The sequence below is a fragment of the Zootoca vivipara genome, chromosome 13, assembly GCF_963506605.1.
Source record: "Zootoca vivipara chromosome 13, rZooViv1.1, whole genome shotgun sequence".
NCBI classification, from domain to species: Eukaryota; Metazoa; Chordata; class Lepidosauria; order Squamata; family Lacertidae; genus Zootoca; species Zootoca vivipara.
This window is the reverse complement of record NC_083288.1, coordinates 12,536,073-12,563,248: the sequence shown is the minus strand read 5'-3', so window position 1 is coordinate 12,563,248 and position 27,176 is coordinate 12,536,073. Positions and strand designations below refer to the sequence as shown.

General features: G+C 44.5%; 1 protein-coding gene across 1 annotated transcript; it reads left to right on the top strand.

Annotated features, from left to right (window-relative positions):
• Positions 1-2,227: 2,227 nt before the first annotated feature.
• On the top strand, positions 2,228-22,402 carry DBF4B (DBF4 zinc finger B). Its single transcript, XM_035135105.2, is given in 14 exon segments — positions 2,228-2,281; positions 2,997-3,104; positions 5,643-5,812; positions 6,969-7,142; positions 9,203-9,253; positions 11,740-11,809; positions 14,812-14,864; positions 15,584-15,620; positions 17,384-17,429; positions 17,814-17,921; positions 18,636-18,756; positions 20,494-20,615; positions 21,695-22,140; positions 22,143-22,402. Coding segments are annotated over 13 exon segments (1,674 nt in total). The 5' UTR covers positions 2,228-2,281; positions 2,997-3,067; the 3' UTR covers positions 22,382-22,402.
• Positions 22,403-27,176: the final 4,774 nt, after the last annotated feature.

Sequence of the window (27,176 nt, the reverse complement as noted above, 5' to 3'; positions counted from 1 at the left end):
TGCGTTTTGAATGTACATTAAAGGGATAGTGTGTTCACAAGCATAGACTGCATTAGCTTCTGGATTCTTTTCACATGATCAGCCACCACCACCCATTTTTTTAAAAAATGGGACCAGCATTTACTCCCCACCAGTCTCCTAGCATCTGACCCATTCTCCCAATAATTCTGAAAGATTGTCAGTAGCTCTGAAATACAGTAAAGTACTGGTATATCAATACAGTAAAACATCAAGCCAGCAGAGAAGGCAGTTTAAAACTGGTCCCAATAGTCAGGAAATGCCTAAGAAGAAAGTTAAGTTTTTATGAGGGGAACATACTGTCAAGGAGGAACAAGTTCTTAAAAATCCCCCATCCAAATTCAAATGGCAGGCCAAATTCAAATAGCTGTTCAGTTTTTCTTATATTTCCTTTAAAATACTAAAAACATCAAACAGCTACAGTGCAAGATTCAAGTAGCAGGTCAAATGTATGGTGTTCAGCACAGGCGAGTGAAACCAATTGTCTTTATAGCAACTGTAGGAGGCTGGCAACCAACCAGCCACCTGCCTCTGCTAGTTGATCGATTTCTGATGCATACCCCTGTTTGTGCCCACCATATTTCAGATGTGTTTGTTCCACAAAACAGGTGCCATCAGAAGCCCCTTTAACACCCTAGATGTGCTGTGAAATGAAAATGTTCAGAAGCCATTAAATATATATATATATATACTTGGAAAGATACCGTAGTGCTACACAGAATCAATGCTACACCACCACCCCAAACTAAAAAATGATTGCTTTGGGGTTTCCAGTATTCATTGCAACTGTAGTCTAGGCTGGAAGGATAAAAACCCTGCTTGCTCTCCTAAATGAACCTCAACTGACAAACAAAATGCCTAGTAAGCTGTCTTCAACCCTTGTCATGTTGACACCTTTCCATTCCTTCTAAATAATTCAGACATCTGGGAGGGTAAGAAATAAACTGGCCTGCCCAAAGTGATGCTGAATGAAATGCCTGTACTCAGATTACTATTTAGAAGGCAAACTATTTAGATTAGTTACCCTAAAGCGCCCTAACCTCAGAGTTCTCCATCTTGCTCTTTTGGGTGGCATGATCTATAGAAAACCATCGCTTGCAGCTTTTCCCACCATGGGATTGCAATGACGATGAGGAAAGCCACCCGCACAGCTGTGAAAGTTACAGAATACTGATTCCCCCACCTCCAACCCCAGTAACCTACATCAGGGTTGCCAACCAGCCAAACAAAATTAGCTTGGCCTGCTCTTCTGTCCATGATTAATAACTGCTGCACAACATGCTCCTCTTAAATGCAGAGTCAGACTGGAAGGGACCCTGAGGGTCATCTAATCCAAACCCCTTCTGGTGCATCATCTTTAAACTGGGCTTCAAGTATGGACGTAGCCAGGATTTATGTGGGGGGGGGGAAGAGAATGGTGTTTCCATGCGCTGCTCAGGTTCGCCAGAAGCGGCTTAGTCATGCTGGCCACATGACCCGGAAGCTGTCTGTGGACAAACGCCAGCTCCCTCGGCCTATAGAGCGAGATGAGCATGCAACCTCAGTGTCGTCTGTGACTGGACCGAACGGTCAGGAGTATCTTTACCTTTCTATATGTGTATGAGGGGCAGCTGCCCCCCTGCCCTCCCTTGGCTGCTCCCATGGCTTTAAGTGGACAGCCCTTTCAAAAGAGGACTGGTTCATGTAAAACAGGATACATCAGCACTCCACCCTTGTGCCATGTGAGGGCATGGTTTTTGATCCATAGCTGCCAAGTTATCCCTTTTTTACAGGGATTTTCCCTTATGCTGAATAGGCTTCCTCGCGAGAAAAGCGAAAACTTGGCAGCTATGTTTTGATCAGAGCCTGAGTAGTTGACTTTCAGCCCCATAACCAATAAATCCACTGAGCTCCCAGTTAGTGGGTGGGAGAGCATAGCTGCAGCATAGGATTATGTAGCCTATTTTATGAAGTAACCATGAATAACAAGGAAATCAGAGGCAGAGAGGTGGTGTTGAGTGAACCTCTCTCGCCTTTAATTTGAAGCCGCACTCTTGCTCCCTTTTCCAATGCAAAACGCGATCCGAATTGCATCTGGAGGAGTTTCCTATGTGAGCTTCCCCCTCTCAAGCCCCACCCTCTCCCCTCAGTTTTGCCCTTCCCGGCCGCCGTAGCTCACGAACTCTTTAACAACTATAGCTATTGGCAGGAAATTTAAACTTGGTTCATTGGCAGTTTCGGGAAAACAAGGTCTTAAATTCATGGGCGGAAGAAAGTTTTACATGTAAGTAGAACGTTCGGTTTTTAAGGAATGCTGGCTGAGGATCCCGCTGATGGGATCTGCTTAAAGCCTTTTACTCAATTGCAGTGTTTTTCACGAGACCAAAAGCTTTAGGGAAGCTTTTAATGTTTAATAGATTATTGTAGTTTAATATTCTGTTGGAAGCCAACCAGAGTGGCTGGGGAAACCCAGCCAGATGGGCGGGGTATAAATACATTACTACTACTACTACTACTACTACTACTACTACTACTATTATTATTATTATTCTTTCACACAGTATTGCTAAAAAGCCTTCGCTATGTTAATGGGTCCCGCTATGATTTTGCCTGGTATTTCCCAGTGAATGCAAGGGTTATGATTCCCCAGTTACATACTGTGTATTCTTTTCTTGAATGGGCAATGTTCCTGCAAGGGCAGGTGCGGTGGGGGTCATTGTGAAAACAAAGCAGTTTTTGTCATGTGAATTTGGAGAAAAAGAAAGCTGTGAGTTGGCTGAGGTATGCTTGGGGTGCAGTTTTTCTCTCTTTAAGGGCCTGTTACAATGTTAGTGCATTTGGCTGCCTTAATATGAGAAGGTTTTCTCGTCTGCAGTATAGCAGAACTTTTATCTGTGCTCTTGGGAACTCTTTGTTTTAAATATTCTTGGAGCTTCAGCAAATGTCCTCAGAAAGTGACAACTTCAAGGCTGATTAACTTTATTTTCCTTTTATTTTAGCCTTCTGAAGTGATTTTTTTTTAATGCTGAGGATTCTGCTGGCCTAGCCCATCCCAGTTTTCTCTGCTAAAATGGCTGACTGGACACTTCAGCACTGGCAAAATCTTGGTGAGTGAATGCAGCAATGGGGTTATATTCAGCTATCTTTCTAATTTTACTCAGAGTAGACCCACTGAAATGAATCTGAATAAAAGCTGAACACAGCACACAATCTCTAGATGAGGCAGAGTTCCCTAGCCAGCATAGATAACTGTGGATTTATTTTTATTTAAAATGCTTCTGTGCTGCCTTTAAAAGCAAAAGCTCTCTCAAAGTGGCATCCATAAAAGCAGCCTAATGCAATCACAAATAATAAAGATTGACAAGCCAATACATAATAAAACAGACAGATGAAATTAAAGTCCAATATAATCAAAATCAACAGCAGCAAGAAAATACAGCAGTTTCTTTTAATTCCAAAATTCTTCAAGGAAAACTTGGCAAGAATAGTTGAGTTCTCGGATCTTTCCAAGAGCCCAGTTGATAAAGAGTTCCAGAGCCTTGGGGTACTCTGGAAAATGTTCTCCCCTTTCTAAATGCCAATTTAATTGCACTTGGTGACAAGCAGGACTTCCACCTGTTGGTTTATAAAAATTTATTTAAAAAATTAAGTTTGGCATATAACAAACATATCATAGCTGCCAAGTTTTCCCTTTTCTCGCGAGGAAGCTTATTCAGCATAAGGGAAAATCCCTTAAAAAAAGGGATAACTTGGCAGCTATGAAACATAAATACAACAAAAAACAAAACCACAGATCACCAACTGACTGTAACAAAATTGTCTACAAAAACCTGGCAGCATAGAAGTTGTTGTTTTTTTAAAGAGTAAAGATTAATACAGAATACACCTGCTAAATCTCTGTTGGGACAGTATTCCATACGATTGGGCTGATAACACTGAGGAGTTGGTTTTGTGTTGATATCAGACGTTGCGCTCAAAGTGCTCTTGGGCCTTCAAATAACTTTGACCCAAAGCTTTTTAAGGCTTTAAAAGAGAAAGGAAGGGTAAGGAGTTCCTTTCACGTTTCATTTTTAATTCATTACCTGCTTTTTTGCACTGCTGTACTCGAGGCAATTTACAACCCATAGAAGTGATGAAATAATGTACAACATAAATCACATCCTGTAACAATTCAGTCCAATGTAAATAAGTCCCCATGAGTAGTGTTTTAAATCAGGTAACATAAAATTCAATAGATGGTGAAATAATATCTGCTAACAGAATATTGGCAAGCTATGGTTTTGATGCAGAGGAAGGGTGCTTTAGTCCCAGTGAAATCGGTGGGCACAACTTAAGTCCCATTGGGTTCAAAGGGACTAACACTGCAATCCTGTGCATGTTTGCTCAGAAGTAAATCTTAGAGTGTTCAGTTGGGCTTATACCCAGATAAGTGTGCATAGCATTGTAGCTTATTAAAGGATAGCTTAAGGCTGCAATTTGTACATTGTAGTATACACACTTCTGAGCAGACATATGTAGGATTGCCCTGTAAACTTTCTCTGCCTTCAACCCAATAATGAAACCAAGTCACTCTGAATGATTACAATAAACGTTTAGTTATAAACAGCAAAGATGCAATATGTAGAACACCATCAATCTCACAAATGTTTAACATAGGGGGCAAGGTCACATCAATTTACAAAATTCTATTAATTAATTAATTAATTAATTAATGGATTTATGTTGTTGTTTAGTCGTATAATCGTGTCCGACTCTTCGTGACCCCATGGACCAGAGCACGCCAGGCACTCCTGTCTTCCGTTGCCTCCCGCAGTTTGGTCAGACTCATGTTGGTAGCTTCGAGAACACTGTCAAACCATCTCGTCCTCTGTCGTCCGCTTCTCCTTGTGCCCTCCATCTTTCCCAACATCAGGGTATTTTCCAGGGAGTCTTCTCTTCTCATGAGGTGGCCAAAGTATTGGAGCCTCAGCTTCACGACCTGTCCTTCCAGTGAGCACTCAGGGCTGATTTCCTTCAGAATGGATAGGTTTGATCTTCTAGCAGTCCATGGGACTCTCAAGAGTCTCCTCCAGCACCAGAATTCAAAAGCATCAATTCTTCGGCGATCAGCCTTCTTTATGGTCCAGCTCTCACTTCCATACATCACTACTGGGAAAACCATAGCTTTAACTATATGGACCTTTGTTGGCAAGGTGATGTCTCTGCTTTATACCCTGCCTTTTTCCAAAGGGTTCAAGGTAGTATACACTGTTCTCTCCCCATTTTACCCTCACAACAATCCTGTGAGGTAGGTTAGACTGAGAGACAGTAACTAGCTCAAGGTCACCAAGTGAGCTTCATGGCTGATTGGGGATTTGAACCCAGGTCTCCTGGAGTAACCACTGTGGTGCCCTCCAGACGTTCTTGACTACAACTCCCATCAGCCCCAGCCAGCATTGCTAATGGTCAGGGGTGATGGGTATCGTAGTGTGCAAGAACTGGAGGGCACCATGTTGACTATCCCTGCTGTAACCACTACACCACACTAGCTCTTGGTGTGGCGAACGGAAATAGCTGGCAGAGGAGAACAGAGAAGAAAGCAAGTGTTTGAGCAATTGAGTAAAAAAGAAGACTGTGATTGGAGGACATCCCTCATTACTTTGCAGCCAGCCTAGATGGCCACGCCCAGAAGAGCCAGATGAAAGCGACAAGGAAACGAGAGGAGGCTGCCCGTTCAGCCAGAAGCCGTCCTTTGGTTGGGAAATCTTTCTACCTGGACCTCCCCAGGGGCAAGAATCTGGAGTTTCTGGGAGAGTGTGTGAAGCAGCTGGGTGGGGTGAGTACAGTGCGGTTGTTTCTCTCACTGATCTCCGTTAGGAAAGCCAGTGTTACAGTTCAGTCAGGCATAATTGTAACTAGAACCAATTTAACAGGGAGGACTCCACCTAGAATGCCTCTGAGCATATGCAGAATGAGTGTCCCTCATCCATGAGTGGACAGAGTTTGCCCATTGCACCAGGAAGTGCAATGTCTCCCGGGAAGCAGGTGTGGCTTCCACACAGGCATGAGTCCCAACATTTTTCTTTGTACTAGTTCAGCACTGTAGCACAGTTAGATCAGAAATGGGTAAGTGTATTTCAGTCATCAGTTTAAACGTGCTAGCTTACTATTGGCTCAGTCAAGAGATGTGCATGGTCTTTTCAAAGTTCAGTACTATTGGCCACCCCCTTGCAACTTAACCGCAGGGGAAACTGGGACATACCAAGTTTTTCCTTGCATGCTGTCGTCTTTTCCTTAAGGCGCTGCAGTTTTCGAAGCAGAACAGGAAAGACATTGCCACAAAATTGTCAACTGTTCCAAATTATCAGTCAGATTTTTTTTATTAAATGAACTGGAAGCATTAGTTGGTTGCACTGATTATAACTTGCTGAGGGAATCCACTTGGCATTGTGTGGATATTGCATGATGTGTGTGAACAGACAGGCTCAGACACTTTTGCCTGGATACACATGATGTACCTTTAAAGCACGTTTGAAGCACCTTATTTCCCTCAAATAATTCTGGGTGCTGTAGTTCACCCTTCAGAGAGTTGCAGTTACAGCAAGCAACCCTTATATAGAGTGCCCAGAATTCTTTGCAGGGGAAAACATGCTTTAAAGGTATAATGTGTATGTAGCCTTCATACCGTTGGTCTTCCATCAACCTTCTCGATTTAGGGTTGTTTGTTAGCAGGATTGGCAGCACACACGCACCGTAGGTTTCCCCCAAAGAATCCTGGGAATTGTAGTTAATCCTCATGGAGCTACAGATTTCATCACTCTTAACAATCCACCATTTCCAGGATTCTTCGGGGGAAAGTGCTTTGAATGCATGGTGTGTGTGTAGCTGTTGTGATTCTTTCCAAGCAAGAAATGTCCACCATTAATCAGTCAAGTGCCCCATTCCCCGGTGATCGGCTGTGAAACTGTCTTCCTGTTTGTTTCTGGCTCCAGGTTGTTGAAAGTTTTCTGAGCAAAGAAGTGACTTGCGTTGTCTCCAGTAGCCAAGAGGCCAGGCGGGAGAGGTGGATGGAAAAGCAAAGTAGTTCTGCGTTGAAGGATGCTCCAGCTGGACCCCGGCCTTCTGCAGAGCTCAAAATGGGTCCCTTGCACAAGCCAATAGACACTGTAAGAGATGCGGGAGGTGGGGGACTAGGACTGGGAGTTTTATGTATTTTTCCACAGTGGAACTCCCACCACACCACCTCCAGTGCTCTCCTCAAATCTGGAGAGCTGGGGGGAAACCCAGAACAAGTTTGTTTGTTATTGTATCTATGTCTCACCTTTTCTCCAAGGAACTCAGGGTTGGCATACACACTTCTTCCTCTTTCCCCATGTTATCTTCACAACAACCGTGTGAAGTAGGTTAGGCTGAGCGTCACTGGCCCATGGTCACCCAGTGAGCTTCGTGGCAGAGTGGGGATAAGAACCCTGATCACCGATGTCCAAGTCCAACACTCTAGCAATTACAGTCATACCTTGGATCCTGAACGCCCTGGAAGTTGGACATTTTGGCTCCCGAATATTGCAAGCCCGGAAGTGAGTGTTCCGGTTTGTGAATGTTCTTTTGGAACTCGAACTTCCTGCAGCCCATCAGAATCCCCAATTTGGTTTTTAAATGTTTGGAAGTCGAACAGACTTCTGGAATAGATTCTGTTCGACTTCCAAGGTATGGCAGTACACCACAATGGTGCACAGGAAGAGAGAGAGGGGAAATCCCATTGCCTGGGCAAAAGTCCTTGTGCTGATGGGACAAGTGCATTGAATACTGCCCTAAAAATTAACTTCCTTTTTGTGGCATGCTAGCAGCCCCTGCGCTCAGTATGAGAATTACTAGGCTACCATACTTAAATATCAACCTTGCCAATGCAACCCTTTTTTTGTGTTTGCTCTGAATTCTTAAAGAAAACCTCTGGGCTTTGAAGCATGTTTTCAACTGACATTTTTAAAAGATGGATTGGTTCATTAAAAAACAAAAACAAAAAACTTCACTTGTTCCATGTTTCCCAGTACCTTTTTCTTTTCTGTTTTTCATGCTGGAGACCAAGAATGAAAGGAATGGAAGGGGTTCTCAGGCTCTGGTTCTGTTTGAGGCAGGACACTGGCCCATCTTTGGACCGAATCAGATGTGATGTTAATAGCGTGAATGAAACAAGCGGGCATCTTTTTGTAAACAACCACAGATAGGCCTGCAGTGACCCAGAAGTAGAGTTAAGTCCTTTCCCTTCTGCCATGGTACCAGCAAAAATCCCCCCTACTTTTCCATCAGGATGGAAGCCCATGTTTATCACCCATCACTGTCGCCAATGGGGAGATTTTTTCCCCCAGCCCTGATGTTATTTAGGCTATACAGTACTGTATACCAAAAACAGCAAAGTGCATGCTAGTTCCAATTTACACAATTGTCATGTCTAGCTCAGCCTTTTTATCTCTCTCCACTGCCCAAAAGCAGTTTTACTTAGCAGTGCAGAGGTTCCCGCCCTCCCACAACTTTATTGTTTAGGCTAAAAAGTAGAAAAATGTGCACAAGCCTCCTTAGTCCTAATAAGCTGCAGAGGTTTTATCCAGACAGATAAACATTTTCTTCCAGTGTTTGGGCTAGCTAGGAAGAATGGCTGCAGGCTGCTTTTTTAAAAAAGCATTTTTTTTAAAAAAAAGAGGTCTTCTGTTGCCTTGGATGCAAAACACCCTTCTGGTGGGACAGGGTTTCAAGCATCAGACAGCCATGCCCCATTTTACCATAAAAAATATCTCACTTAAAAACAAACCAGGTTTTCAAGTGCTTACTGTCACTTATGTCTTTTCTAAGAAGGAGAGATCTGGATGGGCATTCCGTTTGCTGACCTTGACATAAGTTTTGTTTTTGTTTTTTCATCCCTGGCCATTCCTGTTCCTGCTCCCTGTATGTATGTATGTATGTATGTATGTATGTATGTATGTATGTATATCCAACCATCCCTTCCCACTTCTGCTTTTAGAAGTCCAGATGTGATGCCCCAAAACCCGTTAAACTGAACTAAGAGTGCACAAATAAGCCTAATGCTAATAAGGGTGGGTGCATATGAAGAAGTGATGAATAGAAACCGATAAAACCCATTGCCAAAACCAGTGAAATCTGATTTCTCCATTTGTTTTAACTTGCTCTTTCCTTTGCCCCAATTCTTTCCCCTCCCCATCTCTTTATGCAGAACCTGATCAGTCGTGGGAAAAAGCTCTTGCATAAAGCCATCAGGGGACAGGTGAGCAACCCTACCAATCACTTTGTTCATCCTTGTGGCGGGGTGATGGGTCACAGTTGTGGATGAAACAACAGAGTTGACCTAGCTCAAGCCCCTGCTTAACGTTTAAACTGAACAATAATTCAGTGAGCTGAAGCTCAGCCCAGACAAGACAGAGATGCTGGTAGTTAGTTAGTGGGTGGTTCCCCTGACCAGATGAGTGGAGTTCAGCCTGTTCTAAATGAGGCTGCACCACCCCGGAAGGATCAAGTTTGTGGCATTGAGGATTCTCTAGGGTCCTCTTCTGTTGCTTTATTCATTTATTTATAAGCATTTTAAAAACTGCTTAATATTTAAAATCTCTTACGTAAAACAGTATCATAAAAAAACAGAAATCCTGTTTTATGAGTCATAGAGAACCTGGGCAAAAATAGGTATTTTGAAGCAACTGATGGGTGATTTAGAGAGGGAATGGGGGCAGCAGCGGCTAATGCCAGTTTTAGTTGATATTCTGTAGGGTGCAGAACCTCAAGTAAAACTTCCCCAGATGATCCAAACTATCTTAACAGGGCAGATGGTCTTTCAGGTAACCTGGTCACAAGATCATTGGGGCTTTTATGTGACCTTGAACATGGGTCAGTAGCTAATCCACCGCTGCTGTAGCTCCCTCCTTATAGGTAAAATATGTGCGAGTCCAGGTACTCTAGTTAGCAACAATCTGTACCAGTGGCAGCATTTAGTCCAGTCTCAATGCATGCCTCACTATAGTCCAGTTGTGAGGTTACCAATGCATGAATCACAGTAGCCAAGATAACCTTGTCCAGGTAAGGGTGTAACTGGCATACCAACCTAAGTTAGTAATAGGTGCTCCTCACCAGGAAGACTGCCTAGCCTTCCAGTGACAAAAATGGTTCTGGAAGCAACCCGAAAGCACGTACCTGTTCCTCCGGAGGGAGTGCAATCCTGTCCAGAACTGGGAATCTGTTGTGCCTGGGAATCACTTCCTCGCAGAGTTGCCTCCTTACCAGAATTCAGTCTTAGTTTGTTGGCCCTCATCCAGCTCTCCATTACATCCAGGCACCGGTTCAGAACAGTCACTGCGTCTCCTGATTCAGATGTAAAAAAAATCCCTAATCTATGTACAATATAAAAACAATATCCATTAGAACAAAAATACAATAATGTTCTTTAGGGTGCAGTCCCATGAGTTGAATTTCCCCTGATCTAAGTGATCTTATAGTACTGCACAGGGGCAGGCAGTATTTCAGGATGCCGTGGCCAATGGTATCAAAAGCCACTGAGAGATCAAGCAAAAGCAACAGGGTTGTACTCTCTCTGTCTCAAAACTGAGCTTTAACCCCGACTGAGACGGGTTAATGTAATAGACACAGATGGCCTCAGTGGCACGAATGTATTCCCCCAGCTTTGGATGGTGGTCCAGCTGTACCCATATCTGGGCAGGGATGGCCTGGCTGTGATGATCTATTTCCCAGTATCCTCTTGATTGGATTACTGCGATACCTGGTGTCGATGCAGCCTCCAGATTACCCATGGGACTAACACCAGTATTGGCACAACTGCACTTCCTATGTATAGGTTTTGGGGACCAATTCAAGGTGCTACTTTTAACCTATAAAGACTTATACAGGCCAGAACCACAATACCTGATTGACTGCTTCTCCTGGCAAGATTATACCAGGACCTTATGAGTGTCATCTGAGGCCATTTTCCTTGTGCCTCTTCTGAGAGAGGCTTGGAGGATGACAATAAAGAGAGGGCCTTTTTCTGTTTCCCCCACACACCCCTCACCTGTGCAATGCTCTCAGATAAGGCCCTCTTGGCACCAGCACTGACATCTTTTGGGTGCCAGGTTCAGGCTTTAATTTCCATCCTGGCTTTCAATGAAATTTCACCAAGATGAGTCAAGGCTAGGGTTGGGTTGGGTTGCTAATACTGTAATACCCCCCTCCCCCTTGGAAGCAGATGTTTTCTCTCTATCATATATTTATTAGAGTGTTTAGATTTTAATTGTGGATGTTTTATAACAATTTTGTACGTTTTCAAATCTGATGGTAAATTGCCTTGTGTCAGGCGACAGACAAAACAAATAGATACGTTAATAATCTAGGTCTCCCCCATGCAATCCAGAGAGCAGACATACTACATAAATATGCCCACCAAGCAGACAAGTTGCATGTGCTGCAGGGGAAACAGAAAGCTCTCAGTGTTATTGTCAAAGATAATCTAGGTGGTATGAGCTTGTATGCCAGACAAACGCCAGTCACTATTAGTGGTAGTCTGTTGCTCCATGAGAAAGTTGAGGGTTGGCCTTCCTGAGACAGCAGAGTACTGGCAAGACAACCTTTGATTCAGTGAGTTACCTTGGTCCTACACCTGTTTCGTGAAAAGTATTCTCTCTGCCCCACCTGATTTGTATAGGCGCTCTGATTAGTAATTGCTATATACATTCTCTGTTTTTCTTTTCTTTCTTTCATTCTTTCTTTCAGGATAGCACCTGTGGCAACAGCATCCTTGCCACTTCGCGATCCTGGGGGGTACAGATTATACACATAGATGGTATCCTTTTTCTAATCTGGAGTGGGGGGTCCATGCAGATGGCTTTGCAAAGATAGATCATGTATTGCAAAAGAAGCATTTTAGTCTGACAGTGAAGGAAGAACTCTCTGGTTTAAATATTTTACCAATATTTTACCAATACAATCTCTGGTTTAAATATTTTACCAGCGTGGCTCCACGATTCCCACCAGGGCTCCTACCTAAGAGAGACAACTTCTGTGAGCTGATGTTTTGTGTATATATACAGTATAAATGTAAAGGACCCCTGACAGTTAAGTCCAGTCACGAATGACTCTGGGGTTGCGGCGCTCATCTCGCTTTACTGGCCAGGGGAGCCGACGTTTGTCCGCAGTTTTTCTGGGTCATGTGGCCAGCATGACTAAGCTGCTTCTGGTGAAACCAGAGCAGCACACGGAAACGCCGTTTACCTTCCCGCCGGAGTGGTACCTATTTATCTGCTTGCACTGCATGCTTTCGAACTGCTAGGTTGGCAGGAGACAGGAGTGCCTGGCGTGCTCTGGTCCCCATGGAGTCAGACACGACTAAATGGTTGGAATACACAATTTGTGCGCTTCATTCTTCCAAGCAATTTGAAAGTTTCTCCAACCCCGAGGTCCTGTTAAATCTTAATATAAAATTTTCTGTCCTGCTATAGGGGCTTAGGGTTGTCTGGTGCTGCCTTTGTGACGGTCTGGGAGGCTAGTTGGGCTAAAGGTGCTTGTCTGAAGGTATTAAGTGAGCTTTGTAATTGAGCAGGGATACAAACCTGGATCTCACGGGTCAGTACTTGGCATCATCCTGAATAATAGGTGAATAAGAGAACATGGGGCAGATTCTGGAGTGCATGGAGGGTGTAAAATGATGAGAGACAGAGCTAGGGATAGATGTGTATATTTTAATCTGTGTCCATTTTGCATGCATTCAGGTATAAATCCTTTCAATTCTGTTTTTGCATGAATCAGCAAACCTTTTTCATGAAAACTTGTATTTAAATTTATATTTTATCTTGATATATCTGAAGCTATTTTATCCTAAAATATGGGTTGCAATGCCAAAGGATTTGAATTCTGCTTTTGACTTGCCTTGAGGTTTAGGGTAGGTTTTCTAGCTCTGGCAGAAAGTGTGCTTAGCACACAGAAGATTCCAGGTTCAATCTCTGGTTTAAAGGATCAGGGATCTGGTGATGGGCAAGTTCTCTGTGTTGGACCCTGTAAAGCTACTGCCAGCCAGAGTAAACTACAGTACTTGGCTAGGTGGGCCAATATAAGACATTTTCCTGTGCTACATATGGACTCTGTTTAGATGCAGACCAATATGCTCGTTATTTGAGCAACTAGTTAAGAGTGCATGCTTGCTCAGATAATGATGGATTTCAAAACGGGAAACTTGATGTAAATCAATGATTTAAATTGGTCTTTTTCCCAGAGTGATTTAAATCGCCTTGATTTCAATCAATAACACCGCATTATAGAGGCAAATCTCTTTTCTGCATGAAATAGCGCAATGCTATTTTGTTGCCGGAAGGTGGCAGGCGAGAGCAATGGATGGAAGAGCTTTTCATTGGTATGGGGTGGTTGCCGGGGAGATTTTCCCTCACTCTCTTCTGCATGGGTCTTGATTAGGATTGCTGACTGTCTCACTAGCTCTGACTCCTGTGGCTCAGCAGATTGATCAACAGACATTCTTCTCCACTGAAATGCCTCATTTGCTGAGTTGTATTTTTGTGAGTCAGTCTGCTGCTTTTCTGTCAGTTGGCAACCATAGCCTTAATTGGACCAAAAGACTGATGTAGTTCCAGCCTCTTCCTTACCAGGGAGGCTGGAACGACATAAGCAAATGCTAGCAGGTAATTTCTGTGATTCACTATACAAAAAGCTTTGCTTCTGTACAATGTGTGCATAAAATTTTAAAAAAGATATGCACATATTCTGTCTTGCTCATTCAGTTTCAGAATTGTTAAGTATATTTAGCAGGTGTCCTTGTTGAGATGTTGCAGAGTTCTTTGTGGCATCAGTAGCGAGCATCTGAAAAAGCTGGGGTGGGAGAAAAGAAGGCTTGTTCCTCAACTTGAGCGCTTGTTGGTTCATGCAAACATTAGATGAACTTCACCTTATTTGTGGGGCCCCATCTCTCCTTTATGCCTCATTCTAATCCAGGGGCCAGCAAACCTTTTCAGCAGGGGGCCGGTCCACTGTCCCTCAGACCTCGTGGGCGCCGGACTATATTTTGATAAAAAATATGAACGAATTCCGATGCCCCACAAATAACCCAGAGATGCATTTTAAATAAAAGCACACATTCTACTCATGTAAAAACACCAGGCAGGCCCCACAAATAACTCAGAGATGCATTTTAAATAAAAGGACACATTCTACTCATGTAGGCCTTAGTTTGCCTACGCATGTTCCAATCCCTCTGGCAGTTAGTTTCTGACACAGCTTACTTAAATTGTCGGCTGATCAACCTTGTTCCTGTGCTTGATCTGCAGAAATTAGCAGATGAAGTTTTAAGATAGCTTTTTCCACGGTGTGAAAATAAGTGTGATCACTTGATTCTGCTGATCAAGCTGCTGTTCAGGACACAGCCGCAGCAGCTGCTCGAAAGGTTGGTGACCTAACAAGTGCTCAGAGTTGGTTTGATAACTGGGTGTGGCCTCTTTCCCCCTCCCTCTCTCTTCTCCCCCATCCAAGTGCTGAAAGTGTGAGGCTGTGTCCACACTCCCATTTATTCCACATGCAGTGCAAGCCCACCACTGGCGTGAGAAGCGGTGTACACATGATTTCAGCCATAATCAATAGCTTCCTGTTGTTTCTTTTGAAATACAGTGTGTTGATGCGTTCTTTCCCAACCCAGATATGATCTGAATTGAGAAACGCCTTCCTGAGTTTCAAGCCAGCAATGTATAGACTGCCTGAGTTAGGTTGTGCTCCTGTTCCCCTACTCTTATCTTTTTCTAGGGGGTAGAATATAATGTTGGCTCCTTAATGGCCCTTCCTCCTCAGAAATGCTGTCCTACATACGACTGTTGTCTAAGAAGCACCCTTCCGCGGCAAAGGTTGGTAACGTTAAGAGGTACATTTTCGTGCAGCTTTTATGATTTCAGGATCATAACAGGCCCGGGAAATGCCATGCTTAAGATGTGGTAAATTCTGCAGGAGGGGCAGGATACATCATGGCCTATCTTTCTGTGGCTGATTGACACCATTTGTCTGGAAGGCTAGGTGCCCGCACGATGGAAATGATTGTGGCCCTATTGGCTTCCCACAAACAGGCTCTGTTTTTGTCCCACCCCAGAGCAGGAGAGATTTAGGTAGAAGACTTTTGAGGCTGTTTTTCCAGGCATTTGCCAATTCTTAGGAGATAATTTCATATTATGCAAACAGGTTCTCAAAAGCACAATGTAACTGTGGGGTAGAGATGACTGAGAATTTGAACTTGGGTTTGGGGAGACTACAGAGCTCCGCCTCTTCCATGGGCTTGTGGCTTCTAGTTCTAGAGCACACCAGCACAACCCACTTTCATATGCTCCAGTGTTACATAAACTGTCATGTGAACAAGCTTGTTCCCTGACCAGTGGCACTGGGAGAATGGGTTGGGACATTACCTGCTACATGCACTGGTGGTCAGTGCCGCTGGGACTAGCTGCCAGAAACCTTGAAGACCTCTGCTGCCGTGTGCATTTAGTTTGTTTTCCCCTGCCTCTGCCAGCCTTTTTAATGCTTGCTGCACATTCATTGTCCTGACATCTCTTACTGTGTATTTCCCTTGGGTTAGGTGAAGATGGTTGCTTCTGGGTTCCAGCCTTCAGAAGGTAGGCATGGAGGTTTCAGTGTTGTTGGAGGCCAGGGCCCGCCCTGTGTTGTCACCTGCCCATCACCTTGCATAAACTCCAAATCCATATTGCGGTTTGGTGATGTACACTCTGTGCTTAAATGAGAGGGAGAGAGAAAGCCAGAGAGGTTTGCTACAAGAAAATGTATATACTGTAAATCACTTCATGCAAAATAAAGAGACTTGAGTCAGTTCCAATTCTGAACACTTAAAAAAACACAACTCTGAATTAGTGGGAGAAAGTTTCGCTGCAGGCAAGAAATAGGAAGAAAAGTTGCCGATCTGTGGGTAGGAGGCAGCATTGTCCAGATCAGTTAAAGACCCATCCCTTCATCTTGCTTTTCCAAACAAGTGTTGCATGTTTCCAAGCCTAGCGATAATAAGAGCTCGGAACTTCCATTGGGTTTTGCTAACTCAGAAGTTTTCAACCTTTTTGAGTCCACGGCTCCCTTGGCCCACAAATTATTTATGTGACACTCCTGTGGGTCTCAGGAGCCCAGTTATGTCACCTCTTGCCTGCAGAGTTTGGCAGCCTCTCACCCTTTATCGAACACCCTCTCTTGTGGAGTGCTTCCTCAGCCTCCTCTCCCCTCTACTTGGGAGTCCTCCGGGCAGTCACTGCTGCCGCCCCTGGTCTCTGAGCTGCCCCTGCCCCAAAGAGAGGTGCCTCCTCACACTGCCCCACAGGGACCTGGGACTTGTCTGTCCATTCCCAACAGCAAGGACTGGCTGGCTGGGCTACCTCGCCCGCTTGCTTGCTTACTCTGAGGCCGCTTCAGCTTCTGGCAACCGGCACCCCCTGACCAGCTCAGGAGGCACCATTTGCCTGCGGAGCTTGTAGCCAGGTCTGCTGCAACAAACAACTGTGTAAGCCTAAGGGAGGCAGAGATGCAAGAGAGCATCAGAGGAGGGAGGGAAAGAAAGAGGGACAGAGGCCAGTGTTGCCCGCAGCACCCCTGACCATCATTCAAGGCACCCCAGGGTACCGCAGAACACTGGTTGAAAACCACTGTGCTAACTTATTTATTTTTCTTGTGTACATTTTAGCATATGCTTTGTATGCCATGGTGGTGATGATTATGTTGTTATCTATCCACCTTTCACTCTTAATGTCCCAGGATGGGTTACAACAATTAAATTAAAAACAACTTCCAATCACAAGCATAAAATAGGTCCTAAAAATATACAGCTCACTGTACATCATTCACTCTCTCTGTAGCCTCTCCCCCCTTCCAGGGAAATCTCCAGTGTCCCCTTGGTATTTAAAATTGCTGATGGGCTTTCTTTGTGCCGGCAACAAGGTCCAGCCGCATCTCCTGTTCCCTGGAGATGTGCTATTGTGGCTGCCAGTTCTGGACTGTCTCCCACTTGCTAACAATGCAGTGTTGGTGTGGTGCTGGCATGGTGCCTGCCCATGAGGCAGGCTGTTGTTTTAATATAATAATCGCCTTGTTGCACAGTGTTTAAGTAACAGTCACCTGCAACAGCTTGCTCAGCTGTTTCCCCCCAGAGCTGGCTGCTTAACTGCAATCCTTCCCCCCCCCCCACCTCCCAATTTCCTCAAATCTGTAATGACTTGATGCTTAGCTTTTTAAAGAGAGGTGCCCGGGCTGCCTAGCTTCCTGTGACCTTTCCACTAATCCAAAGTCTGGGATGGTGGTGGCTGTATCTATCTTTCCTCTGATATTTTAATAACGAGAGCTGCCAACAGTTGCTTTTCTTCTTCTTATGTTTCTTTCCTAGTAGTAAGACTGAAAGCGCCATTCCTGAAAATTGAAGATGAGAGCAGGTAAGAGTCATGGAGTACGGGACTCTACCCTGCTTATTAATTTCTCAAAGACTAGAAGCTTGATGTCATCTGGCTCTCTCGAAGCAGTCCATGGGGGAGTTCTGGATCTGGCTCGCTAGCCTGATCCAGTTCCCCATGCCCTGGCCTCTGATGTAGAAACTCTTACTTTCCCACATAATGCAGGGGATGGGTAATGGTTTCTCTGGTAAACCCATTGAGAGGTCCGGGGGAATGAAGTGGGCAATGATGTCTCCCATCTTGGCATGATGCCCAGCTATCCCCCCATGAAGGTCCTGTAGGTGGATCTCTGTACACGCTGACTTCCCAAGGGCCATTCTTGTTCATTTCCCAAGTACTTGCTGAGAGTTTTTTCTCTCTGTCTAGGCAACTCAGGCCATTCTTTCAACAATTCAAGAATTTCCCCCAACTGTATTTCCAGCCACTGAGAAGACATAGCCCATTTCAACCCCCACGAACCTCTTCCAGCTCAAAGTAAGTGTTTGTGGGGGACGGGTGGGTAAGGTAGCTAATGGTGTGGGAGGAAAACTTATGAAACTCAGCCAATTAATATAAAAAGGTAAAGGTAAAGGGACCCCTGACCATTAGGCCCAGTCGTGACCGACTCTGGGGCTGCGGCGCTCATCTCGCATTATTGGCCGAGGGAGCCGACGTACAGCTTCCAGGTCATGTGGCCAGCATGACAAAGCCGCTTCTGGCAAACCAGAGCAGCACACGGAAACGCCGTTTACCTTCCCGCTGGAGCGGTACCTATTTATCTACTTGCACTTTGACGTGCTTTCGAACTGCTAGGTTGGCAGGAGCTGGGACCGAGCAACGGGAGCTCACCCTGTTGCAGGGATTCGAACCACTGACCTTCTGATCGGCAAGCCATAGGCTCTGTGGTTTAACCCACAGCGCCACCCGCCAATAAATATACAGGACAAATAAAATCTGTCTATGTGGTGGAGAAACCAGGTAGTTAAACTGGAATCTTGCCCATAGTACCAGCTATTTTTGCTGCAGGTGTAAAAAGGGAAGTTCAGAAACCAAAGGTAGTCCTGGATGGGACTCCCAAGTGCTGAGGAGACTATAAAAGTTTTAAATTGTGTCGACAAATCTGAAGGTGGGGGGAACAAAGTAGGATACTGGGTTTGTGCACCAGGGGAATGGAATGTTCTGAATACGTATGTTTTGCCCCTTCTGCAGAGCACCTGAAAGCAAACAGTCACCCAATGAACTCTTCCCTCCTTCGGCCTGCTGTATCATGCCAAAACCACAGAAAGGCTACTGTGAATGTTGTGAAGAAGTCTTCGCAGAGTTGCAGACGGTAAGAAAGGCCTCAGAGCTGGGCTGAAAGAGAACAAGCCCACTTATACCAGTGTCTGCTCATTCCTGGGACAGCTACCTATATTCTGAACTGCATGTACTAAAGCTACACCAGGCCTTGCAGCTTCGGCCTTGGAGGACGTAACCTCTGCTCCATTGTAGTACTAGGTCTAAGCTAGGCAGGGTACTAAAGCCTTTTCCTATACCAATCTATATCATGTTCAGCCTAATGCTATGCTGAAAATGTCCCCTGCTCTTTTTGTAAACCTACAGGTGAAACTCAGAAAATTAGAATATTGTTGAAAAGTGCATTTATTTCAGTAATGCAACTTATTATTTTTTTAATTTTTATTTTAATTTTTACAAATGCTTTCTTTTGGAAATTCCACAGTAATAAAACAAATAGTTACAATAATACTACAATTAACATCGCTATTACATTTCATTAACTACATTCCATTTATAATTGACCTGCCTAATGACAAATAATTACAATTAAAACAAATAAAGGCTTGGCATATCTTGCTTTGCATGTCATGCATCTATCTCATATATTGGTTTCACCTTTTAAGTTGCATTACTGAAAAAAATGCACTTTTCGACGATATTCTAATTTTCCGAGTTTCACCTGTATTTGCAGGCAATGACAGCATTGGGGGGATTTATGCAATTTTTGGAGGAGGCATGAGGAGAATATTAAATTTTCAGTGGTGAAGAGCTTTACCAGAAGAATGACTTTACCCCAAAATTCCTCGAAACAGCTGGTGGCCACATCTGCCCTGCAATGACTCCTCTGAGTGGCATTGCATCACAGCATAGTGTTGTTCCAGGTGAATTTTATATGGAGGTGGGTGGAAATAGAATTCCATTTTTATAAAGGAAATTGAAAGTCTTTGTTGCTGCTGCCGTTTTTCAGGTAAAGCTCTTTGCCACTCCAAAAATTTCACAATTTACCCCCATCCCCTGAATATGTATTGCCTTTACACACACACACACACACACACACACACACACACACACACACACACGTGACCACTTTGAAAAGTTCCCATTGGAATTTCAGACCCAGCTCTCATCCAGCCAACTGTCTGGCTTTGGAGACATCAGCACCATTAGGCATGTACTAACAGGCGCATCTTTGCAACATAAGGGATAAATCTGCTTGTGTTTTTAAAGAAGCTGAGCTTTTCAGGAAGATACGTTCTGTGACAGCGTCACATTCTGTGCTCTTACAGAATCCCAGCATATGCACAGCTCTGGGTACTAATGTCTCCCAGGCCTGGTAGTGCAGATGTCACTGAAGAATAAATGTATTCAGTGCTGAATAGACTGGGAGGAGGGACAAGTCCTCGTGACTCTGTTTACCCCTCCTGAGAATTAAAAGTCTGGTAACTTCCTTGGAGACCAGTGGTTTTCTGTTGCGCAGAATGCAAAGCCCCCAATTGGTCCAGTTTCTTAAATATTGGCACAAACATATTCAGTTGGGCACTGATGATTACTTCCTCTCCTCTGGCAGTTCTAGTCTCCTTCTCCATCTCCCCACCAAAGCAGCTTTTCTTTGGTGGGTAAGCTCCTGAGGTTGTATCAGTCTTCCCAGCTCCTAAACAAGGCAATTCTTCATTTATTTATTTTGTCTGGATGCTTAAATAAAGAGGTTTGCTGGTACAGAATATTTCATTTCCTTCCCATCTTCAGACCTCTCCCATTGCCTCTGATGCAGCCATTTTGCCTTTTGCAGCACCTTCAAAGTAAACGGCATAAAGAATTTGCGCTGGATCCGTCCCACTACACTCTCGTGGACAGCATCCTCTCTCAGCTGACCAATGATTTTGTGGTTTCTTCCTCCTCTCCACCACTGAGGTGAATGTTTAACTTAAGGGTTTTGGAGGGGGTGAAGAGTTAATAGTATCCAGCTCTTTTTGAAGGACTGAGGAACCACTGCATAAATCTGATGAGTATTGTGGCTATATTCAGGGATTCTGATCTGCTGCCTGGCTACACTTGTAGTAACTGACTTGGCAGGAAGCTCAGGATGGACAGAAGGAAGCACTTCTTCATGCAGCATAATCCTGGATTGCCAGTAGTAGATGTAAAAGGGATTTACAGGTCTTACTAGATCACAAGCTTAACATGAATCAACAGTGTAATGCAGTAGCTAAAAACACTAATCAAGGGGAGTAATAGTCTTTCTCTATTCTGCCTTGGTCAGACCACATTTGGAGCCTTTTGCGGGACAGTTGAGGAAATTGGGTATGTTAAGCCTGGTTAAAGAGGAGACAGAAAGGAGATATGATAGCCACCTTCAAATATTTCAAAGGCTGTCACGTGGAGGATGTTGCGAGCAAGCTTGCTTTCTCCCGCTCCAGATGATAGGACCTGAACAACTGGATTCTTGTTACAAGAATGGAGATTCTGACTAAACATCAGGAAGAACTTCTGACAGTAAGAGCTGTTCAACAATGGAACAGACTCGCCAGAAGGTGGAGGGCTCTTAAGCAGAGGTTGGATGGCCATTTGTCATGGATGCTTTAATTGAGATTTCTGTATTGCAGGGGGTTGGACTAAATGACACTTGGGGTCCCTTCCAGTTCTTTAATTCTATTATTCCCTTCATTGCTTGTGGCAAAAGTTTGTCTAGGTGGCTGAAAAATATAGAAGAGTATCTGTCTTATGGTCATGCTTCTGACTGAAGAAAAAAATGCAGGGTGGGGCCATTTTATTTTGTTTAGTCTAGATAAAGCAGTCCAATGACATTGTTCTTTGTGTAATATGATAAAATTAAAACTTCCAGTAGAAAAACTGGACAGAAGCAGATAATTGGTTTGGGAACACTAAAATAATGGGTTTATTTTTTTTTAAGGTACGAAAAATATATTCACCTGGGGCCCAAATGTGCTATATTTATATCATTTGCTATATTTATATTCTCTTTCTCTTAGGGTGCCTCCCAGTGCCTGTATTGGTGACTATTCTGAATTTCATTTGGAGGACTATTGCATGTTTGCTGGAGGACAGGCTGTCGACCCAGAGGCTTCAGCTCACTTGCTCGAGGACCAAGACTTTCTCCATCTTGCAGAGCTGCCCATAGAGATGCTCCTCAACCCAGCGCCATTTGGCTCCTCCCAGGGGTCAGCATCTGAGCATCACAAAGCGGGCAGACTGGTTGCCAGCACTCGCTCAGAGGCCTCCGCCTCCGCCGAGGCTGACCATGGTGCCGTTCCCCAAGAGAGGGGGCTCTTAGTTCAGCCTGCTGTGCTGCCTCGGAAACGCAAGCTCTCGGGCAGCCTGCATGGGCAGACAAGAAAGAAGCGAGCCTTATCCGAGCATACCTCAAACGACAGGTTGCCGGATGAGAAGTTGCTCCCTGGGAACCAGGAGGATGCCCTCTGAATCGGTGTGACAGCCAGATGGCTTCCAGGCCCCTCGGCTTCTCTGCGGTACCATTCAGCAACCTTGGCCCATCACACTTAACTCGGGACAGTCTGTCTTCTGAGCCTCTTGCTATAGATACTGGCTGCCTCCAAGACACAGTGCAGCAGCTGAGCCAGGGCAAGGTGGCTGCTCCTTCTCCCTACCAAGGGAAGGACGCATGCATTTCTTGGGACTTTCCCAGCCCTAAGTATTGAATCAAGAAGCATGTCTGGCTTCCCCATGGGCAAGCACATAGCCCCCACGCTGCTGGGCTCTGTGGACCAGCACTGCTTGTCTTTCATGGATATATCTGAACTAGCTTGGTGTGTTACCACAGCAACTGGGTCTAGGCCCTAGCCATGGCCTCTCTGCCCACTTCTGCCCAATGACTAGTCTTTCTCCTGAGGCGAAGAGCCCTTCTTCCATGTCAGAATGGGATTGACTGCTTTTGTGTGAGCCGGCAAGGGCCTCCCATCGCTCCTTCAAGAGCTTGACGGATGCTGCACTGCTAGGGACCTCTGTCAGCAATCTCATGTCTGTTCTGTGCTCCAACAGAAAGCAGCCGATTTCAGGCTGCAAGGAGGACTAGGGTTACAGGAACATCTCTGAGCTTCTTTCTCCCTCACTCCCTTTCTCCTCCCTTTCTTCCTTTCTCCTCCAGTAGCCTACGGAGTCAGGGTTCATAATTGCATCCTTACAAGTGCTCTTTTACTTGAGTGCTGCTTTATGCGGCTTTTTTCTGCTCTGCGCCCCCTTCTCTTTGAACCGAAATAAACAACGGCAAACATTTGACTGCACTTGTTCCGTGTCATTTTCCTTTAAGGTCCTGGTTACCAAAATTCACTCATTCCTCTATATTTTGAATTCATGGAGAGCATAGCTCCATTGGTAGAACATAAGACTCTTCAATCTCAGTGTCGTGGGTTTGAGCCCCACATTGAGCAAAAGATTCCTGCATGGCAAGGGTTCCACTCTCCAATTCCATGAATCTCTGCTTCTCTATATGAATATCTCGCACCCTTGAATTCCACATTGCTGTTAAATTGGGAGTCTACTCTTGCAGTATTAATATATAGGAATTAAGATATCACGCTTTGAGACCCCACGAAATGGTGACTTCCCAGGATCCTTTGCAAAAAGTCTGTCTTTTGCTCCATGGAGTCAAGGTTTCCCTCAAAGTATCTGCCATCGCCACCTATTGACTCAAAAGAGATTAGTTTCCTTCTCCCTTTATATTATTACCGTACTTGAGTACATCTACATCAGATGTGTGAGTTGAGCTATATTTGCTTTGGGATCCTCTCAGATCGGAGCAAAGACCGTTAAACGTAGGTCCCTGATGAAGAAAAGAAACATTCTAAGCCAGTCATCTTTATATACAGAGTTCTTAAAAGTTCTCGTTTCCTGACCTTACATAACCATATCTTAAATGTCACAATAGCTGTCCTAACTTTTAAATATATACTTTAAGGTTTCCCTTGTCTCATTTCTCTTTGCCCCTCCCCCCACCTCTCTGTCCCTCAGAATCTCAAACTCATTTCCCAACTGCCACACTCCTCCAGACCCTCTGTTCACTGCCCTGTTGTCAATCATTTTCTCACTAACATTTCTGTCACAAAACCATCTTGCGGCTCAAAACCGATCAACTGCCCAACCCTGTGTAACATCTGGCAACTTTTATGGTGGGCATACTGATATCAGAATGTCAAAAATGCTATAACGCTGCCCAGCTTTTGTAGTCTCCCTCAAATTGTGCTCGCCTCAGAATTGAATGCTCTGCTTTCCCCCCTCTATATATTCTTTGTTGTTGTTTAGTTGTGTCCAACCCTTCTGTAATTAGAGATAACTTATGCTATGTATGCAGGTTGAACAGAGCAAAGCCTCATGGGTGGAAATTCATATTTCACCCTGCTCACAGATTTTGACAAAAAAAAATACACGTTTAAATCATTACAGGAGAAATGTATCCTTTCAGCAGGAGTGTCATGGCAGAACGTAGAACATGAGCATAAAGCTGAGGTAACGTTTGACCCAAATGTGCTTAATGCAGTGGACCCACTGGAAATCCAGCAAACACTTGTATTCTGTGATGCACAACAAGCTAATCCCTAATTTAGAAATGAAATTAGATTCCGGGAAAATGCAGAGCTCAAAATTTCAGGTAGTGTTTTGCAGGCCTGCTGTATGCAATTTCAAGTTTCCCACATTGGATATTCCCTTAAAGTTAATCCACAGGACGTATTGGACACCGGCACCGTCTAAGCCTTGGGGATCCAAACAAATGATGAGAACTGGTGGTATAAAATCAGAGTGAAGTCATTTACTTTGTTTTCACAGCGCCCGGTTGTTGCCTCTTTTTGGAAAGAGGTTGAAAAAGTAGAATGCGTTTTAGTTTTGGATAGCACTTCAGAGATTACTGATAGTTGGCCTACGTATCATATAAATGGGGACCATGTGAGGGGGTGGTTTAGCAAAGCTGTGCTGACAGCCTAAAATAATAATCTTGAGGCGCTGGAAATCTAGGATGACACCAAAGATGGAAGGGTTGGATGCATGATCTGCTGCGTTGGCTGCTCATGAAAGGGTTCTCTGAGAGATGGGGGCTTCAAACAGATTTGGGGTGGATTCATAGAATTGTATGCAGATTAGCACTAAGGAGAGAGATATCACACAAACCAATATTTCTGATACACAAATTGACATCACCTCCAAAGGTGCACTCTATTGTCTCCCGAGGCAGATGGATGCCAACCAATGATTAATAATAATATTTTAAATTTTCCATTCCAATTTTTGTTTCTTTGGGGAAGTGGGGATGGGTTATGTTTGGGCCAATGGGGAGGCTTGGGTGGGTGTTGGGGGAGTGAGTTTTAGGGTTGCCAGACTCAATAGAGGACAGGACTTCTGTGCCTTTAATTGCCCTGCTCTCTTTTGAGTCTGGAAACCTTAAAGAGAAACCAGCAGACCCTTTGCTTGGAAATTAAACAAAGGGTCTGCTGGTTTCTCTTTAAGGTTTCCAGACTCAAAAGAGAGCAGGGCAATTAAAGGCACAGAAGTCCTGTCCTCTATTGAGTCAAGCAACCCTAGTAAGTTTGGATGTATTGCATGCTATACGCAAAGTTATCAACAAACTGTTAATGAACCACACAATCATGTTGTGGTTTCTCACATGTCCTATTGCTGTATACTTGCAGCCAAAATGGAAGTCTATAAAAGCCATTCTTAGACAGAACCTTTGCACTTTAAATGCCCTGCACTTTTTAGAATAGGGCCTGCCGCAACTTCTAACGTACTGAAACAAACCAGTCACATGTGGTGACTTGTAGTATAGTAGAGTTGGAAGGTACCCCAAGGATCATCTAGCCTGACCCCCTAAAATGCAGCTGTTCCATACGGGGATTGAACCTGCAACTGTGGTGTGCTAATAGTCAGAGACTAGTAAACTGGCAAAAGGTGATTTAGGAGTTAGCAGGTTTGGGCTCTGGCTGGAAAGATATGATAAGCCATGAGTTTCACTGGGCCAGCCACTATCTGAGCCTAGACTACCTGATGGCACACACTAAAGTGAGGTGCTTTATGCTCATGTTTACCACCCTGAGCTCAGGTGCTGTACCTGCTGACATTCTTCTCTGGAAAAAGTTTCAGCGCTGCAGCTTGTGTTGCCACTCCATTATATCATTAAGGATGGACCATCCCTTAATTAATGGAACATGTTAGCCCCCATAGTGCCCAGAATACAGATTACACCAAATGTTCCATCCTACAGTTATCCATTTGTGTCTCTGAGCACGTGCAAATTACCTTTCCCTCTTTACCACAGAGTACCAACAGACTGCCCCTACCCAGATTGGATTGCACAGGAGAGGGTACTCCTAATAAACTTCAAATCTCACCATTTAGAAATTTAAGCACTACCATAGGGTAAGTTGGAGGAGGGACTTCGTATTGTGCATTCAATTCAGCAACATTTGATTTGTGCAATTAATGGAGAGACTGCCTTATCCCTTATACATTCAGTGGATTGCTGTGGGAGAGCTTCTCCTGCAAGTTCCAAAGGTCTCAGAAGCCCACTCTGCAATAACTCAGAGCAGGGCTTTCAATGTAGCTGCCCCTGTTCTGTAGAACAGCATTCCCTGGGAGATACAACAGGCCCCCACTATCTGCAATTTCTGGAACCACCTGAATACATTTTTGTTCTGACGGACGTTCCAAGCTGGATAAATGGGTCTGAACCACAAGTGTCTACTTTGCATCATTTTAATTTTAAATATATTTGCTGTTTTTGTATTGTTAACTGTTTTAAAATATTTTTTAGTGTACATAGCCTTGTGATGGTTGCTTAGAAGGCAATTAATGAATTGATGGTGATAATGATTTCAGTTCACTGCCAGACTTCCTGAAACTATTCAGGTGAACGTAGAATTCGATCAGAAGGGTAGAACCTAAAGCCATTTAATTTGTCCCCTAATTCCATTCCCATGTTTCAAGACAGGATCTTCTGTCTGCCAACGCATATCTAATCAGCCCACACAACTCTAACTGTGGCATGATAAGACAAAGAGGTGCTGTTGAAAAGCCACCTGGCAGGAGATCTAGCTCCTCAAGCAGGTGAATGGAGGTATATGCTTCAGGAGAACATATGCACACTAGGCTTGCTTACCAATTTGACTTGACCCTGTAGTCTAAGGTTACCAGATTCGGGGACACTTTTTTTAAAAAGAGAGAGCGCCGCTGGGCATTCGGCCATGTGGATGGACGCTCTCGCTCCCGGCTCGATTTGGGTCGCGGGGGGGGGGGTCGGTCAGTGGTTCTCCCAGGTGACGCAAGGGCATCCCCGGTTCCCCCTTGGCAGTGGCAGCCTCAGCAGCCCAGAGCAAGCCTGGTAGTGCAGTTGGCTCTGGCTGGCTTCAGGAGCTACTCGCTGCCGTGGCGCCCGCCATTTTGCCTCGCTGGAAGACCCCATATGATGATGTCTTGTGCCGTTGAACCAATCAGGCAACATTCATTCCC